Consider the following 18,337-nt stretch of genomic DNA (forward strand, 5'->3'; position numbering starts at 1 on the left):
CACTTTCCCTCAGCAGGGATGGAAATTCAGATGAAATTAGGAGGCGGAGATCACTTACCAAGCACCATGACCAGCGACACAGACTTGGGTAAAAGGCTTAATAACATGTGGGCAGTGAAAATATGTTTGCTAGTAAGAACAGCAGCTTCCCTCAGCCTGCTTCTTCTCCACACTTACCCAGCTCCACGTGGGTCCTTCTCGCAGGCTGCAGCTCCCCGTGCCTGGAGCACCCCATCTCCCTCACCACACGCCTTGCTGCTTGGCGCCATTTTGTGCTTCTCTGAGCGCTGCTGAGGGAAGCATCTCACCCAAGATGGCGCCCTTGGAACTTTCCGGAAGTGACCCAAAATGTCTAACAACATTTCTATTTCAGCGGTAGTAAGCACAGACTTTACAATCCAGGCAAGCATGGTGGTTTTTGGCACTTCACCCTGAAAATGGTGGTTTTGCCACTGGTAAGCTGGATAAAGCAAAACCAAATCCTTGCTGATGTTTGTGCTGTAGCACACAGTGTATCCCATACTACTCCAATACCTCTAAAGGGAAGCAAGAATTGTAAAAATTATCCCCTTTACAAAAAAATATTTAAATTATAAAAAAGTGCTGAAAGTCCTTGGCTAGCAAAGAGCTCCATCTGCAGCAAAGTTATAGCGGGACTTCCAATTGTTTGAAGGAAAGACTGCACGTTGATTCTTTCACCTCACTTCTCAAACTCTGCACACCCACTAGATATTCCCAGATAATCCAGAAAAACAACCATCAGTCATCCAAATACCTTGCTCAATCTCATTTCTGAAGTCTCCAGCGTTAGCGTTAAGGGACTTATAATGTTCGACTCCTCCGAGAGAAACACTTCAAAGACTGACGTCCTGGCTCTGCCAAAGCTGATGGCTGAGCTCCTAATGACTTCACTGGAGACACGATCTCATTTCAAACATTTGCCTTCAACTAGTGCTTTCTGAGAATTGCATTTTAGCAACTTCACAAGGCCTTTGGTTTCAGAGCTGAGGTAGCTTCTTTCTATATAAGTACATGGATATTTACACCAGTGTGATGGAATGTAATACAGTGGGCAACACTAGCCTAAATATCTATTACAATATATTGTAATTGACTGACAGAATCCCAAAGGGGTGGGGAGATGCACCTCTGCACAAGCTGCAGAGCTCTTCTGTTAGTCTGCCTGGATGATACACTCCTGCACCGTGTGCACAGCAACAGCCAAGTGTGTCCAACACTGCAGAGTCTGACGGGGGTTAACCACACAAGGACATGCCACCCATAGTCCTCTGCAGGTTTATACAAACTCCAGCTGAGCATTTGTACTGTCTTCTCCGCAGGCTAGTTGGAACCTGCCCTTCCACATCACCCCCAAGGGACTGGTGATCATAGTAGCTTTTGGTGCAGGTTGGTTTGTCTCAAGCTTCTCATATGCTATTTAAGAAGCAAGATAAAGCAGATACTTCAAACTCTTTTAGCCTGGAAACCACGCTTACAGACTCATGCTATCTGTAGTATCTGAGGACTTCCTGCCTTCCTTGGCTAATTTCTACAAATCTGAAGAGGACCACAGCTACTCATTGCCTACACGCCTGCACAACCTGCATCCTAGGAGTTACTCTCATCCTTGAAACCAGCAGCCAAGATCCAGGAGCTACTTAACCCACCACAACATGTGTGCTCTCTCGTACAGTAATGCATGTTGACACTGGGGGCAGGAGAGTTGGCTAAAGGTATTGCAGCATCTGGAAACTGAGGAGTCTGGTCAGCTGGTACTACTGTATTGGGATGGGGAGCACAGAAAGGAGAGCATAACCTTGCAAGGAATGGTGAACTTAAAAGTTAGTAAAAGAGCACAGGGCATAGGAGGTAAAATACATGTACTGCATTCCCATCACACAAAAGACTTATGAGGCAATCAGAGGTGTTGTGGTCAAGATACCATAGGAAAGCAAGTCTCACCATGGCTGTTGCTTTCATGTTCACCATTTCATATGGTTTGCTTAGGCACATGATAGATGTTTATTGGGCTCAAATCACTATTAAGAGATCTAGCTAATTTTTATGGGGATTTATTGCCCAGGTTCGGTGAATGAATGATGAATACTGCATCACTACTGGTCCTTAGACAATAAAACCACTCCTTAACTCTGTACTATCCTGTAATGGAGCAAATGATCAAGCATAGGGCTATTAGAGCAGAACAGCCTCCAACCTCCTACAGTTTTCTGTTTTGAATAAATAAATAAATAAAATTTAAAAAGGAGCAAAAAGAAAACAGCTTTTATTTATCAGTTGTGCTATCTATAGGGCCATTAGAAACTATGGTGGCTGCACCTATTCCACTTCTAATACCATAATAACGAGTGGTTTCGGACTCCTTATCCAGACTCTGCTATTAACTTACATTTTAGTTAACAACAGCGGTTACCACAGCCTTGTTAATACCCTTGATATTTTTTAACTGTCCTCGCTTCCTCCTTCTTCATCCACAGCATCTCCCATATCAGCCTTTACAATTTCAGTGAACTGGGCTCCCACTTCCTTGCCAGTCAAATCACTTTCATCTCACACCCTTTCTAGAGATCAGTTCGTAAGCAGAGAAACACACTCTTCGTACCTACAGAATACACAAAGTGGAATTCAAATCACTACTACACTTTACTGTGAGAGGCTATTACAAGCTTTTAGAAGTAAAATTTATTATAACAGATTAGTGACTACTCTGGCACCAACTTGTCTGCTACAAAATAACCAAGGACATGTAATTGTGTGTTTGAGTACAAAATCAAGAGTATTCAAATTGTTTGTATTTATATGTTTTTCATCTGGTTATCCTTCCTTTATAATTTTAGACAGCTACTGCCACCAACTGTGTAATTTCCTCTTGGACTGTATCTGTTTGTGCCAGTGGCAATGGTTACTTGTCACGTACAAGAGTTTACAGATCACTTCATTGCTAAGTGTCTATCCTCACCACTTACTTTTCATTATGCCCTTTTGAAGTACAAAATAGACCTGGAAGCAGAATTAGACCCACAATTAAGGTAGCTTAAGAGCTCTCATTGGCTGAAGTGGGAGTAGGATGATAGGAAGCTGTGCTCCTGCCAGTCTTCATGATTACTGATACAGAAATGCAAATGTCCTAAGATAGTTTTCTTCTCATGAGTATCAAAGGTATAAAGTCAGCTCTGTACCTGGTCTGTGCTCTGTACCTTTCTTGTGATTCTCAGGACAAAAATATCTTTTTCCTGTAGTCTGACAGAAGGAAAAGTTGGACAATGAAAAAAGACACAGCTCAAGTTCAAGCAATAACACCTGCATAATTCCACAAAGAAGCCTGGCTTTTTTCCATAAAAGTTGCTTAGGAAGTAATTGATTGGAATATTACATAGAAATGAAAGCAAAAGAAAAGCTAAGCACACTGATTTTTGAGTTATGATTATAGATATATATACACATATATATATACCTACATATGCATATGTACGAATACACACAGAAATAAAATTCTGAGATAGTACATGGGAAAAAGATCATAAATTGGTATCCAGGTCTCCATAACAAGACATTAAGCAAGTAAGTGGAAGAAACAACTTATCAATTTACACATTGCACAAGCCCTTCTGCATTCCTTGTTACATAGAAGTGAATTTATGCCAATGTTTCTACAAAGGCAATACTGAAAAGCACTTGAATGGTTATCTCCATCACTTTAACTTCTGCAAAAAATATGCCATTTTCAAATATGGGTACACAAACTCACAAGAATTATAACTGTTCTTCACACATTATACAGTGCAGCACCCACACAATCACTTAATGTTATACATTAGAGAAATTTCAATGGCTCTGACAACTAAACTTCATTGTTAGAACATTTCTGAAGTGCTGTATTCTGCACTGCCAAACCTTAACTTGTGTAAACCACTACACTCTTTCACTCTATCAGACCAGACTCTGGCTGTACCTCCAAGGATGCAGATGGACATCTTAGCACAAACTACTTTAGACAGATGCATTCCATTTTTTGGTTTCTCAACCTGAAAAGCTTGTTTCATATCATCTACAAGAATTCATAGAAATATCTTGAACTATAGGATTACACTGATGTCATGATTAAAAAGAAAAACAAAACAGACAAATAAGAACATATCTCAGTGTATTATTTAACATAAGAGTGAAAATGAATTCAGGCTACTAAAATAATGTATTAAGATTTTTATCCATGAAACATTGGTACTACAATCAATGCAACCATTTAATCAGCAGTCGAGTAGGTCTGTTATAGGCAGGCACAACATTACAAAAGAGGATAGTACAATGCCCAATTAAGCAAATACAGTCTGAATACCTATTCATCCACTATTTCTGAAAACAGAATTATCAAATATCCACCAGGGAAAAAGATGAACTAATTTAATTTTTCTTTGGCATACTTATCATGACAATGAATTAATTACAAAAGTCTTCTATTGCTGCCAGTGCTGTAAAGAAAGAAGTACTGAGTGGAAGATTGTATGTGAGAAGTCACTTTTAGGACACGGGCGATCTGGCTAACATATCAGAACTGGTGACAAAAGACAGTTCAGCTGCCAACGCTTCACAAGGCAGACAAGCTTTACACTGTTTCATACTGCAGTTTTGTTGAAGGTGTAAAAAATTACAGTAAATTTATGCACAGTACATATATATTACACACAGTTACATAAATACCCATGCTGTGGCTGGACTTTAGGAAGTTGCTTTATCTGTAAGAAAGCTAGTATCAGAATTCCCAGCATCCATTCAATACACATTGCACTTTGCATCCAGTAATATGCTCATTTCTGTACCTCTCTTAAAAATAGATTTAAAACAGAAGCAAAGAATAATATTGAATCTTTCCATAAACTTTGTTTTCTTATTTACATTGTAATATTCCATTATACATAAAGACTGCATTATTACGATACATTATCTTCATATAGCATTTTGTAATAGATACAGCTTGAAGCTATTAACATCTTAGTTTGGAAACAGAGATATGACTTATAAGATTATTTAGAACAATTCTAGCCTTAATTTTGCTCTAGTTTGTTTCACTGAAACCATTCTTTGACAAAAAAAATTCCTCCTTATTGGGGAGGAAAAAAAGCAATCCATGTTTAAACCACCACTGGATTTCCTTAAACCACTGAGAAACTTTGAAACCATAATCGTTTTTGCATACTTATACATCCACTTCAAAGGCCTGTTCCTTTTAAATTTAGAACATGAATGACAATTGTGACCACATATTTAAATTATTATTTTGTTTTAACTTTCAGATATTTCTCAAACATAAAACAATGAGAACGTAATCGCTAATCATATATAATCTTTGTACAACTGGGAAGAGGTCCTATTTTATCAGGGAAAAAGTGAACATGCACACACTCCCATTCACAGAGTGAGAACATAAACTACAGCAGCACTTGTCTCAAGTTATGGAGCACATGGTGGCAATATGGTGTATAAAGCAAGGGTAGAATTTCCAACATTTGTTAAGACATACAAAAAAAACTTATTGTAGAAAACGTCATTCACATTCTTTGCAATGAAGTGAGGAATCAGCTGTTCAGCTTTCTGGGCTCTCCAGTCGGCAAACTCCTCCTTCTATTGCTACGGACTGTCCTGCCACCGCTCCAGGAGGAAGTCTTGAAATGTGAGTCTGTGGAAAAGTCAAGAAAGTGTTACCAAGTATGATGAGACACAAAATTATGCAGGACACAGAACAAGCTTGCAAGAATTGAACAATTCACCTGTTCAATGACTGCAGTCCAAAGGACAAATGACAAAGAAACTAGAAAAGCTGTAAACAATTTGGATTCTTTTGCATTTTGTTTGTCTTAGCGTTTAACACATGAAGAGAATGACCATGACAGATGTGTAGAAAAAGTAAACTGAATGACTCAGTTCACCGAAAATAGAAGAAAGAATTATTCTGCATCAAAACAAAAGAAAAATAACTGAAATTCCATGTTTATTAGCCCATTCCTGAGGAAGATGCAAAGAAAATCAGCACTGAATACAAAAGTATGCTTTAGAGAAATTCTAGAAAAAAAATATTTGTCAGAGATGAACTCATACTTCACAGTACATGGCAACTGCAATGATGAAAATATATATAAAAGAGTGCCCCAAAACCAATTGTGTTTCTGTCAAAACACTTCTGCATTTTCCAGGGAGAAAACTTGCTTATGTTTTCATATGCACTGTTAATTTTGAGCTAAGCAGAGACATTTTCAGATATATTGGTTGTTTTAATATAGGCCAAGGCTAAATCAATGTTTAACCAAGGCAGCGAAAAGACTCAGAAGCATGTTTCTACAAACTTTGTTGCTTCCAAGTTTCAGAGCTGCTGAATGGGTTCTGGTAAAACATAAAAAAGAGCCTTATGAAACTCTAAAATGCAGTAGGGCTGAAAATGGCATTTATCTGGGTTTGAGGCAAATGGTGTCACCAGCTCAAGCTATGCTGCAGCCACCCCTCTCACTGAAGCAGGAGCACAAGTTATGCATTTCATCAGGTGATGCTCCAACAACTTGATGCTTAAGCAATTAATAAATTAGGAAGAATGATTCCTGCTATGATACAAAGCTCACAACAGCAAAGTTACTGCTGTGAGAAATTACAGCTTTCTCTAAGCACAGTCAAACATATTTACGTTTTTGTATGTACATTATTCCATTTAAATGGTTTAAGTGGTGAAAAATGTATAACAAGCAACAAGGCAATGGGCTGTAAGGGAGTTGGAGGAAATGTCCTTCAAGAACCCACTTCCAACCCAAACCATTTTATGATTCTGTGATGTTAAAAGTCCCACAAGTGTAACTTGCATCAACTGAACAGAAAGATATTTGATACTGTAACCACAATCCATTGCACCCCAGAGAGGTTTCGCCTCTTAGATACAACTTCTTTCAATTCCCTTCTTGATAAGGGTATCCTGGTTTCTGCTCGTAGGTGGTCACGTTTTCAGTTAAATTACAGAATGATATTCAATTAAAAATATTTAAAGGTTTTCATTTTACTGCTAAACATTGAGCTGTGGCCTTTGTGCTTGATATATGAACATCTTCCTCCTTTCGGAAAAATTTTGGTATTTATTTACTATTTCAAGAAAAAAAAAAGATCTTTTCAAATCCCTTAGCTTCTCTTAAAGGTAATTGGCAACTTTATAATTTTTAAGATATTTTCTCATAAGTTAAAACAAAACAAAACAAAAAACAGAGAGAGAGATAAAGAAAGACAAATAAAAGAAGGGTATTTTTGATTCTTAAGGCCAAAGGACTGAAGACATTTTTCCAGGCCTATGAACATTTCTAAATGAAACGTGGGATAGGATGAAAGTGTAAAAACAACATTATTCCAGGGGCACCACAGCCATCTTTCCTCAGCAGACAAATGCCACGGATTGTTCAGCGAGATTCCGCAATCAAAGCAAACCTGTGGTCCAGACAAAATCAAGCATCATTTGTAAGTGAGATTGCTTACACAGTGATCTATCAGAATTATTAGCAGAACACAGCATCGGAGCAACAAAAAGCGCAGAGGCACAAAGATGGGGTCAAGAGGCATAACAAGAAAACACTACCAAAACAGAAGAAATATTAGCACTAGTGGGATTATCACCAATCTTATAATTAATTTTTTCCATTATAACTACAACAGATCTTACTTTGTGTAAATTAGCTTTTTCACCAAAATGGTTGGACTCGATGATCCTTATGGGTCTCTTCCAACTCGGGATATTCTACGATTCTAGTATTATTAATTCATTTTTTGCTCGGGCTTGACTTAACCCACAAGCCAAAGTTAAACGCCTAGTAATTTTTTGAAGTTAGATATGCATAATATCTCAGTAAGATCTTGAGCAAGGAAAGGAAAAAAATCCAAGAGAGGAAAAACAGATATTTAATGTCTATCAGTGCATTATCAAGTACCTACATTTAAATAGATGTCCAAAGCATGTTTCCTATACAAAAACATATTTCGTGTAGAAGGAAAAATGAGTTATCATCTATAAAGAGATAAAAACAAAAAGTCCAGCACCATATAGTAGCACATGTACACTTCCATTTACAGAAACATCCAAGCCACATAACAAAGTCTTTCTTAAAGCCTTTAACTGAACCTTTTTATTTGCATACTTTGTATGACCAAGCAAACACAGACACTGTTTTACACTGACTTTTTACTTTCACTATTGTCTGTCGTACGTAGTGCAAAGTCCAGATAGGAGATGACAGTATTTAAAATTTGTTAATTAATAAGTAGTATCAAAGGATAAAATTAACATGTCAAGACAAATTCAGATTAACTTCCAAGTGCATTCTTACAATTATATCTCCTTTGTTCCTAGCCATAAGAATGAACTTGAGTAAATAAAAATAAACTTCAAAGAACACTGAAGACATTTAAAATGCAACCACAGAACTTATTTGTAATGTTTGTTATATTTCAATACCCCCAACATCATATTTTACATTAAGACCAGATTGCACAATGTATTAGACTAAGACTGAAAATATAAGAATATATTTTAAAATACAACAACAGAGAAACAAAAAAGAGAAACATTGGAAAGCTTTTGGTTGAATTTGATTAATACATCAGCTTTACAATCTGAATGAGCCCACATCTGGAGAAAATTGAACAAAAATAAGAAAAGAAGAATTTTTTTTCAGAACGAATCCTCCATCGAGCTTCAAGGAAGCCTCTCCTTGAGGAAAAAGGAGCATGTTGAGGAAAGGTAGGTCAAGAATGACAAGGCTATCCAGATCTTTGGCTCCATAAACAGAAATTTTACTGTCCCTGAGAAAGTGTTTTGATTTGTGTCTCCAGGGAAAAAAGCGAGGTTAGTGAGGGCCTTGTAGAAGCAGAGAAGACAAATGCTAGATTAAGTACTTGATTTTTTCCCCCCCACCTATACAGCTCAACCAAACTAGGAAGCCATCAGATACCGATTCTTGGCGTGTGTGGACTTGCCATCAAAAAACTAAATAAAACTAAATAAAAAAATTAGTCCCTCTTTTCCATCTAACTAAAATAAAATGGTGGAGCAACTAAATCCCTCAGCCCTGCTTCTACAGACACTGCCTGCTGAAAGTTACTGTCTCTCAGTTCCTTTTGATGCAGGCTGGAAAGCTTCCCATTGCCCAGTAAGTCCAAAACTAATCAGTCATCCTGCCTTGGAATAAGTGTTAACTGCTACAGGGACAATATATGATTTCATCTTTTCATCAAGAACATTTGATCAATTTTTTAAGTTACATATATTTTGTATAATTTTTAAAAAATACTACAAGTTATGCCAAGAATTACTTTACTTCATGTCTCTCAAATAAAGTGTCTGAAACATATTCAAGGCCAACTAATATCAAAAATTTCTCTCCTTCAGTGGTTAAAGACCTAGTTTTCTCCTTTTATTCACATTAGTTTGTTACAACAGCTTCTTTTTTTTTTTTTTTTTTCCATTAAAAGCATACATACAGTGTAGAATTAATATAATACATAAGCCAAAAGACAGACAACTCTGCATGAGAAAACTGAAGGCAATCAAATGCTGCCAAGAGAACAGAGTACAACTACCAGATGGCAGCACATTCAGCTCTTAAGCAAGTCAAGGGAGTACTTCATGTGTTTAGTTTTCTTATTACATGCTCGGGATGTGCTTTGGATGGAATAATTTATAAAATAAACTTTTTCCGTTCATTACACTATTGAGATGAAATATAATGAAACAGAGACTGAGGAGGTCATGTATAAGGGCTGGTCCAAAAGTAATGCCTCGTATTTAATTATGATGGCCCACAGCGTCAGAGGTGGATGTTGGTGAGACGGCAGTAGAAGCTGAACCTTCCCACCAATATCCTGTTACTGTGCAAGGATGGCAGCAGAGGGGCAGTGAGACAGAATGGTGCCTGACATGGAAGCACGTATGAAGCAAAGGCGTGGAACTGAATTCCTCCATGCAGAAAAAATGGCACCCACTGGCATTCTTCAATGCTTGCTGAATGTTTACGGACAGCAAACAGTGAATGTGAGCACAGTGAGGTGGTGCATTTCAGCAGTGGTGACACAGAAGTGAAGGATCACCTCTGCTGGTGCATATCTTTACAAGAGCAGAACGCAGGCTCTTGTTCATAGCTAGAAAAAATGCAGAGCTCATAGAGTCTGTGTTGAAAAATAGCATCTTGTAGCTGAGCATTTGCTCTATTAAGTAGTACTACTGAGCTCTATCCATCATAGTTTCCATGAAAATACATAGGAGGCATTACTTTCAGAGAAATTTAAATACTTAATTAAATCACTTTCAATCACTTTACTCCTTAAACAAAAGGAATACCAAATCCATAGACTGTTTAGAATCTCAGAATCACTCATAGGTCTGCACACAGATTGTTTTGGAAGCTAACAGATTTCCTAGCTCAAATTCATCCCATGGATCAAATGTATTATTTCACACAATTTGTGCATCTATAAACTTCATACTATAATGCCTTAGAAAACAACGGCAGTTCAGAAAGTTGAAAACCAAAGCATTTTAACCTCTTCATATGATTCATACAAGTATTTTATCTGAAGCTATGTACCAACTAGTGGTCTAATCAGTTCACCACTCCTGGCTATTGTAGAGATATTCTAAAATAGTGCCATATGGTTTAAAATGGGATTTTTACTGATGTGAACTGCAGGTGCTAAGTCAGCTTGTTATATTTATATTTGCATACCTAAATATATAAAATCATCTACTCTGCTCCATCCTAAGATATGACAGTCAAATACAAAGAAAGTTCCAGAACTTTTGGCTTCATGAAAGAACTCAACCAAAAACATTGAACTTATCTTCCCATCTCAAAGCCCATAATTTCCATGATGGTCTACATGCCCAATATTTTAATTGGTATCTCAGCACTGAAGGTTTTTTCCAGCAAGTATAAATATCTTATTTTTGTGAGAGAACTGGATGTCCTGCTGTATGTGAAAAGTTATTTTCAAGTAAGAACCTCTGAATGATTCCCCTGTCTCCAGACAAGAGTGAAGATTAAGGGGAAAAAAAAAAAGTGTAACAGTGACATATACATTTCCTCTCTCATGAAGTCTGTAGTCTGAAATGAATGACTAAACTTTTTGAATTAGTATTTCTGTTAACTAACCAGGCTTGTTAATTTTTTCCACTAATTTTCAAATTAGAATTTGGATTCTTCCAGTATGTGTTTCTTCACCCAGTGAGCACTGGCTGGCTGCCTTCCTCCACAAAAAGGGCTCTCAAACCTTTTACTCGCAGAATAAAATACAGATGCTCATTATCAGAAAACTCACAACAGTCACTACAATCAGTGTTTGTCATATGTATGACTTTAAACATAGAGGAAAATAATTTTGCTAAACTTTACAGAGTTAACGAAGTTGAGCAAATCTGATTATAACACGTAACCTCAACAGGAAGAGTGAATTGGAAATGATCTCCCTGTCCATTTGTTTCTTCATATTGAAACATGAAATTAGCTGTCAAACATAAAATTTCTTTTACATATTACAACCACAACATTTGGTGAATACAGGAGCTGTTGCTGATGGATGTTTTCAAAGACAGCATGATACTCCTCACTACTGTTCCCCTCATCTGGCAAAGCAACTTGAATTTGGTTTACTAGAAAACTGAAAGAATGGCATATATAATCTTGCAGTATGAAAACCTGCATTATACAATTTATTAATTCATGAACTGCATATGTGCCAAAGATTTACACTGGCAAATGAATCTGGATTACATTAAGCATCACATCCAGATTTTTAGAAATTAGTTGTCTAGGTCATCTGGCTTTTAGAAAAAATAAAACTTATATAGCTGAATTACAATGATACCTCAAAATTATTGCAGAATTTGTAATAATAGCAAGAGTAAACAGCATCTATACATTTTAATATGTGACCTGTGCATATCTACTAAGAACCATACTAAGCTGACAAATTACTTCAAATATAGATAACACAGGACCAAAACTGCCCATTGTTGGTATTAAGATTAGATTTTTCACTCAGTGAAGGCACTCATCCTTAAAACACTATTGAAAACATAGCAAGGAAGTCCTGTTTACAAGTAAAAATATCATTCACCATCAGCTATTCTAAATAACTAAGATAATACAAAAACTTGGGGAGGTCCAGAAAAACTTAAGTTCTCTGGTACATCCTGACACCTTTTACTTTTTGCACACAAAATGTGGTGAGCTCCAAGCAAGCAAATACTCTGAAGACCCTGTCAGAACTAAAAGGACTTCTGCTTGATTATGCAAAAATACACAGTGAAAAAATCAAATGAAGATTGCCTGCCACCAAACAGAAGATTTCAAGAGATAGTTTCTCTATTTGAAAATTTCAAGAGATAGTTTATACGTGCACTTACATTGCAGGCGTGCATTTACACTGTTATCTGAGATTGAGGAACCTCTTTTTCTTTGCACCATCCTCAGTTGAGCTTAGCAGACAAAGAACAAGAAGATACAGAGACTGCAACTCAGAAGTCCATCAACTTGTAATCTATCCACAAATCTCCTTTCCTTCGGTTCTGCATGTACATCTCATATCACAGTACTGTGAATTCAAGGAGTAGTCTATTTCTCCTCATTACATGGCAAAAGGTCTCAAAGCCCTTCATGCAAAGCTGCTACAGTATCTTTAAAGAGCTTGGGCAACCTTTTTAGTTGGCACAATGATCTGCTTGGATCTATTGCAGATTCATAAAAAATATCTGTAAGGTTATTTTGAAGACTAGAGTCTCAGAAAGAGAAGAAAGTTTGGGTAAAAGAGTTAACAGATTATAAAAGATCTCAAATTTATATCAAGTAATTCACGATCAGCGCCACAAAAACAGAAAGGAATACATCTACCTCTCCAAGTCATAACAATGTTCAAACTTTCAGGCCTTCAATCTAGAAGATAACTTTTGCTGATGCAGCAGTTACCGCTACAAAAGGAGCTAGGTAAGTGCAGAGGAAACCCACAGACTATTATTTTTTATCTTTTCTCATGGCTACGGCCAGAAAGTTCCACAGTGGCCTAAAACATTCAACAGTCCCATTAAATGGCTAGAAATAGTAGAGTGTCAGATTATGTGACACAAACGTCAGTGAAAGAACTTGCTTCAGGAGACCTCAGGAGGTCCAGTCGTGTTCCTAGTGAACAGGACTAACACTGAAGTGATGTGCCACAGTACTGCTTCACAAAGAAAGACTGGGGAGGGCAACTGCTACAACTGTCCCTTAAGTTCACCACAGCTGAGGGTTCCAGGTTCCAGCTGGGATAAAGCTGTAGCAAGAGGCAGTACAGGTCAGTACCAAGAAGCGTCTTTAAAAAGTTACAGTTGTTCAGATAAAACATTTGTTTCCTTCCACATCCAGTCTGTGAACACTGGCACCAAGTAATCATTAAACTGCTAGTGTCAAAAGAGATGGCAAAAAATAAAGAATACAACGATAAATGCTTCAAGCAGTTACTTCTGGCAATGATGTAAGGACCCAAGGGCACAAGAACCTGAAGAAAGTGAGATATCCACTAGGCAAGTAGTGAAGATGTTCAGTGTTATCCATTTTATATCCACTTTCAGCACTGAGAGAGAGCCAAAAACAAGTAATAGGACACACAATCAGAGTTGACTGCATTAGCAAAAAAAGTGTGAACTTAGTTCATCTGGGAAGCCTCCACGCTATTTTTAAAGAACGAGAACTTTCAACCAACACTTTAAAACAACGCTCAACAGAAAACTGATTTTTTCAGGCAACTGGTTTTCCAAAAACAAACCAACCAACCAACCCACTGGACATATTTCCAGAAAGTATGCTTTAAATCAGTTACTAGTCAGAGTGCAAAACTGTTCTACAGCTCTTGCAGGCCCAGCCATATTTTGCATTCAGACTGGCTAGAAAGCACACGTGCAGTCTTATCTGCAGATGACTGGCCAGCTGTGTCATGCCTAATCAAAAAGAAACACAGCCTTGTTGCAAGGCTGACTACTGATCAGTACTTGGAGAGCTCACAATGCTAGAAGCCAGAAGCACCATCAGGTTACGGTATATGGTTTTCAGTCTCTGATTCTACTTTCCTTTCTCACTTTGCTTTTAAGGCATTACTGGTAGTTAGTTGGTTGAGTATGTTTCCATCTCTTGAGCACACTAGATTCTGTAGGTGAGCTGGTATTTAGCTGGTCAGAGTGAGTCTGCCTTGCAACAAAAGCTCCTGATATCTCCACAATCTTAGCACTGGATTCATAACAACCAGCTGCTAGTTACAGTGCATTAGTCTCCAATACAGCAAAGAAACACACCCAGACAAAAAGAGGACCTCTCTTGTTTAGTGTGTATCCCTTTACATAATTATGATCCTAATTCTTAACAGTGGATGCAGAATAAAACTTGAGTACTTGACTGATGAAAGAAACGAAAGCTGGAGTTCCTTACCTCCATAGAAAAATAGGAAAGCAACATGTTTCTGTGCAAACTGCTGTCTGATGATTTTGCTATGGTACTCACAAGCAAGTGGTATCTTACACTTCTATTTTTATACCATTATTTTTTTTCCACAGCAAGCACTCAACATTAACTGTACCAAAGCAGTTACTCTATTAGAGAAAAAAGATTATATATATATTTCTTTAACTTACATTACATTGTGTTCTATTTCAAACTCAGTTTTCCATCTATAACTTAGCCCTAGTTGTAGCAGAACAAAAATTCCAGCTTTTATGACAGAAGACTTTTTTGATCAATAGAAGTCAGCAGCAAAAGCATTTGTGGTTTTTCTCTGGAAAGCATTTGTGGCCACAGACTCAAAGGAGGAAGAAAGGGAGGGGGATTAACTCTTCAATGAAGGTCAAAAGCATAATTTAAAAGTGAACCAAGAGGAGCAGCTGTGTCTGTCAGCACAATCAAGATTACCAGCTGGAGAATTTACCAGCAGTATGAAAACAATGTGCACCAGATGTCAAATGTTGCAACTGTGAGTAGGAAAACATCTCTGGGCATGGTACTGTCATGCTAGTACTCATTACCAGATAGATTTCACATTTAGCATTTATTAATTAATAAGAATGACACTACCAGGAAGAAATAATAACATTTCCTTAGAAGCAGCTTTTGAGCCTTCCAGTGTAAGCCAGAAGCAGGTATGCACACTGTGATAATCTAACACTGTGCATTCTAGAAATTCTCCTTCTTCCACTGTGAACACAATATAACAACTTTTAAATTTACTACCGAATACTAAAACATCCACAGCTCAGCTTGCATTAGTTTTACTTAGTTCAGTCTAGTTCAGTCTTTGAGTTTGGATTCTTTTCCAATAAAATGTAAAACCAATATTAAGAGAATAAGTGAGAACACACTATATTCAACTAGAAATAACTTGACATACGTAATGAAAGAGAATACTTCACTAACACCTCTACCAACACTTCCTTTACCAGCTTTTTACCTTCATTCTCCTTCTGGGGCATTCTTACATTAAAAAAAAAAGAAATTACCTTTCACTCCTCAAGTCAGACATCTGTTCCCAATGCTCCAGCCAGCAGTTACACCATTTCTGGTGTGTAAAATTATGATGTCAATTTTTTGTACATTTTTTTCTATTACTGTAATTATTATTTCACTCACATTCTCCATTAAAGTTATATCTCAAATGAAACACAGCATCCCCTAGCCCCCCAAAAAGCCAAACAAAAACAGAGAAAGATTTGAGTTTCAGAGTCCTCTCTCCTTTACTGCCAATGACCAAACTTTGCTCCCTAGTGACACAAGAAGTACCTACATCTGGAGAGAGCCAACAAAATCGAGGACCTCAAATTCTTCTCTCTTCCAGGCTTTAAAATTAACCCTTCTTCAAATTCTCACTTCAGAAATCTGGAAGCCTTTCTTACTCTTATCTGCTGGTATCAAAGTCGTGGCAGTCATCTCCTATTTAAATACATGTAAGTATTGCAGAAAATACACAAACTCTGCCGTTACTTTAACACTGAGCCATCTTTTACCCTGGCTCTTTCCCCACTTTTGTCACTTCCTTTAACTGGTTCTGATTGTCCACTCTCAGCTTTAAATTGTCATACGTTATAGATGACTATGGAAATGATTATGTCTCCATTTGCAGCTTCCCCCACGATGATTCTCATTGTCCAAACATCTCTCTTACATATTCTAATTGGTACATGGTAGTACCTGCCTTTTTTCTCCATTCAGTGCTGTATTCCAAAGAAGACTTTGCTCCTATCCTCCTTGGTTAATCTCTACTGTTTGATGTTTATGATTTTTCCAGTTTCAACAGCTAAACTCAGTTTCAATTTTCATTCAAAAAAAAAAAAAAAAAAAAAGGGGAAATAGTTATAGGAACTAGCTCAAAGCCTCTTTTTAGTATCCTCTCCCTATGTTCTTAGCGGTTCAATTCCTGTATTTGGAGAATGACATGCCCACAAAAAAATGCTGTACTATCCAATAAGTATAACCAAATCAGACAGATAAAATTATTCAAATATAAACTGACATAATACATACATCATTGTTAATTGCTGTAATTAAAAAAGGGAATCACAATGCTCCAGCCATAGATACACTGAATTTCTTCTGCACCCATTACTTTTTCCTTCTCTTCAAGACAATTTTTTTTAAAAACATATTTCCTATATAGATTCTCCTTAACTTCTGCACTCATTCTTACTGTATTACAATCTGTTCTTCAAGTCTTACCTTAGCTTTGCCATCCTGTGCAGACATGTATCCTACACACATGCTCTCTGTTGTATGGCTCCACAGAAATTCCACTACAATGAAAAATGCAAAGTGTCACAAAAAAGCTCACAAGCTGTAATTTAACATGACAGAATCTTCCGAAACAAGACCAAGTCTGATCACCCTGACCTCCAGCACCAGCTGTATATAGCATCAACTGCATGCTCACTGCTCATTTAGAACACAATGTTGAAGACCAACAATTCTGTGTTTGTAGTGATAATGATTTAGAAAACTGAGCACTGGCAACATGTACTGTTAATGCATGTTAATCCAGAAATTATTTTTCTGATCTTTGAAAGTGGCCTCATTTACCAGTCTTTTAAACAACCCTTTATAGCAATCTTTAATTCTCTGACATATACATGCACACATACCCTCAAAAATTCCAATGGAAAGCACATTATTCACATGTTTAGGTCTCATCGACTGGAGCTTTATAAAGAAGCCTTACAAAAATTAAGTAAGATGCTTTGAAAAGCTATTTTCACGTATTTTATTATAGGACTTGTGTAACCTAAAAAGTGTACTTAGATATTGTTCAAAACGTAATTCCTTAATATTCCTCACATTCCTTTAGTATGATTGATGAAGGTCATAGCATGCTGACCATGCTCATCCTTTGAGACATTTTTCCTTGCATAGTAATTAACAATTAGTAGAACATTAAATTTCTGACAATGCCAGTAGACTTGCAGATTCTGACAGACATCATGCTGTAGATATCATGACAAAAGAAAAATGAACTTCATTTAGGTATGTTACTTGCTTCCCTGTAATAGATTCACAACTGATATTACCGAAGTTTACCCAAAAATTTTCAGTCACATGTATTCAGTGCAATGTAACTGTGTTTCACACGGTCAATTCTTCCCTAACACCCTGAAGATTCAACTGTCAATGAAAGCATTTATTTTTTGCAGACAAAATTAAATTCACCTTTTAATTTTGAGAAGCTAAGCAACATTTCAGGCCAACTGCCCTCAAAGTATTTCTTTGTCTTTAGTAACTCTAGACACACTCTTCTACATTTTAAAGATTTGTTTTCCTTCTGCATTGTTCACCAAAGGTACCAGACACTAGCCTGCAACATGACTAGCTATTTATTAAAAGCAATTGCATTGCAGTAAGATCCTACATTACATACTTAATTCTCTGAGAACATTTCAATCATTTTCGACTATTTAATAAATTTCTTTCTTGAAATTTATTTCAATAGTTTAAAAAATAGGAAAAAAAAAAATTCATGCAATGGAAACAGATGACTTCGTTACTTTGTACACCAAGTTCTTAAGTATTACACAACTTATCTGCAATTAAAACAACGTAAGCAGTACATTAATTTAATTACTGTACATTATTATATGTATATATAATATGTATATATAATATAATATGTATATATAATATGTAACATACATATACATATATATGTTATATATATATATAAATTATACATTTAATTATACATTAAAAGGCAGAAATTTCTGCACACCAAAAAATACCTATATATAAGCTGTACTATGAGATTTTTC

General features: G+C 36.7%; 1 protein-coding gene across 9 annotated transcripts in view; it reads right to left on the bottom strand.

Moving 5' to 3' along the window:
• Window positions 1–4,191: 4,191 nt before the first annotated feature.
• Window positions 4,192–18,337, bottom strand: part of TASP1 (taspase 1) — a 105,523-nt gene continuing 91,377 nt past the window's right edge. For 5 of the 9 annotated variants that reach the window (XM_042813779.1, XM_042813833.1, XM_042813796.1 and 2 more), the window contains 3 exons: window positions 16,761–16,834; window positions 15,548–15,606; window positions 4,192–5,692 (listed from right to left, as the gene is read on the bottom strand). In XM_042813779.1, the coding sequence (XP_042669713.1) occupies window positions 5,644–5,692; window positions 15,548–15,606; window positions 16,761–16,834 (182 nt within the window). In that variant the 3' untranslated portion in view covers window positions 4,192–5,643. Of the gene's footprint in view, window positions 5,693–7,971; window positions 8,045–15,547; window positions 15,607–16,760; window positions 16,835–18,337 lie in introns of all 9 variants that reach the window. The other 4 variants (XM_042813804.1, XM_042813825.1, XM_042813788.1 and 1 more) reach the window with 2 other exon arrangements.

This window comes from Centrocercus urophasianus, unplaced genomic scaffold, assembly GCF_019232065.1.
Source record: "Centrocercus urophasianus isolate 14NV4802_14NV808 unplaced genomic scaffold, USGS_Curo_1.0 seq_10, whole genome shotgun sequence".
NCBI classification, from domain to species: Eukaryota; Metazoa; Chordata; class Aves; order Galliformes; family Phasianidae; genus Centrocercus; species Centrocercus urophasianus.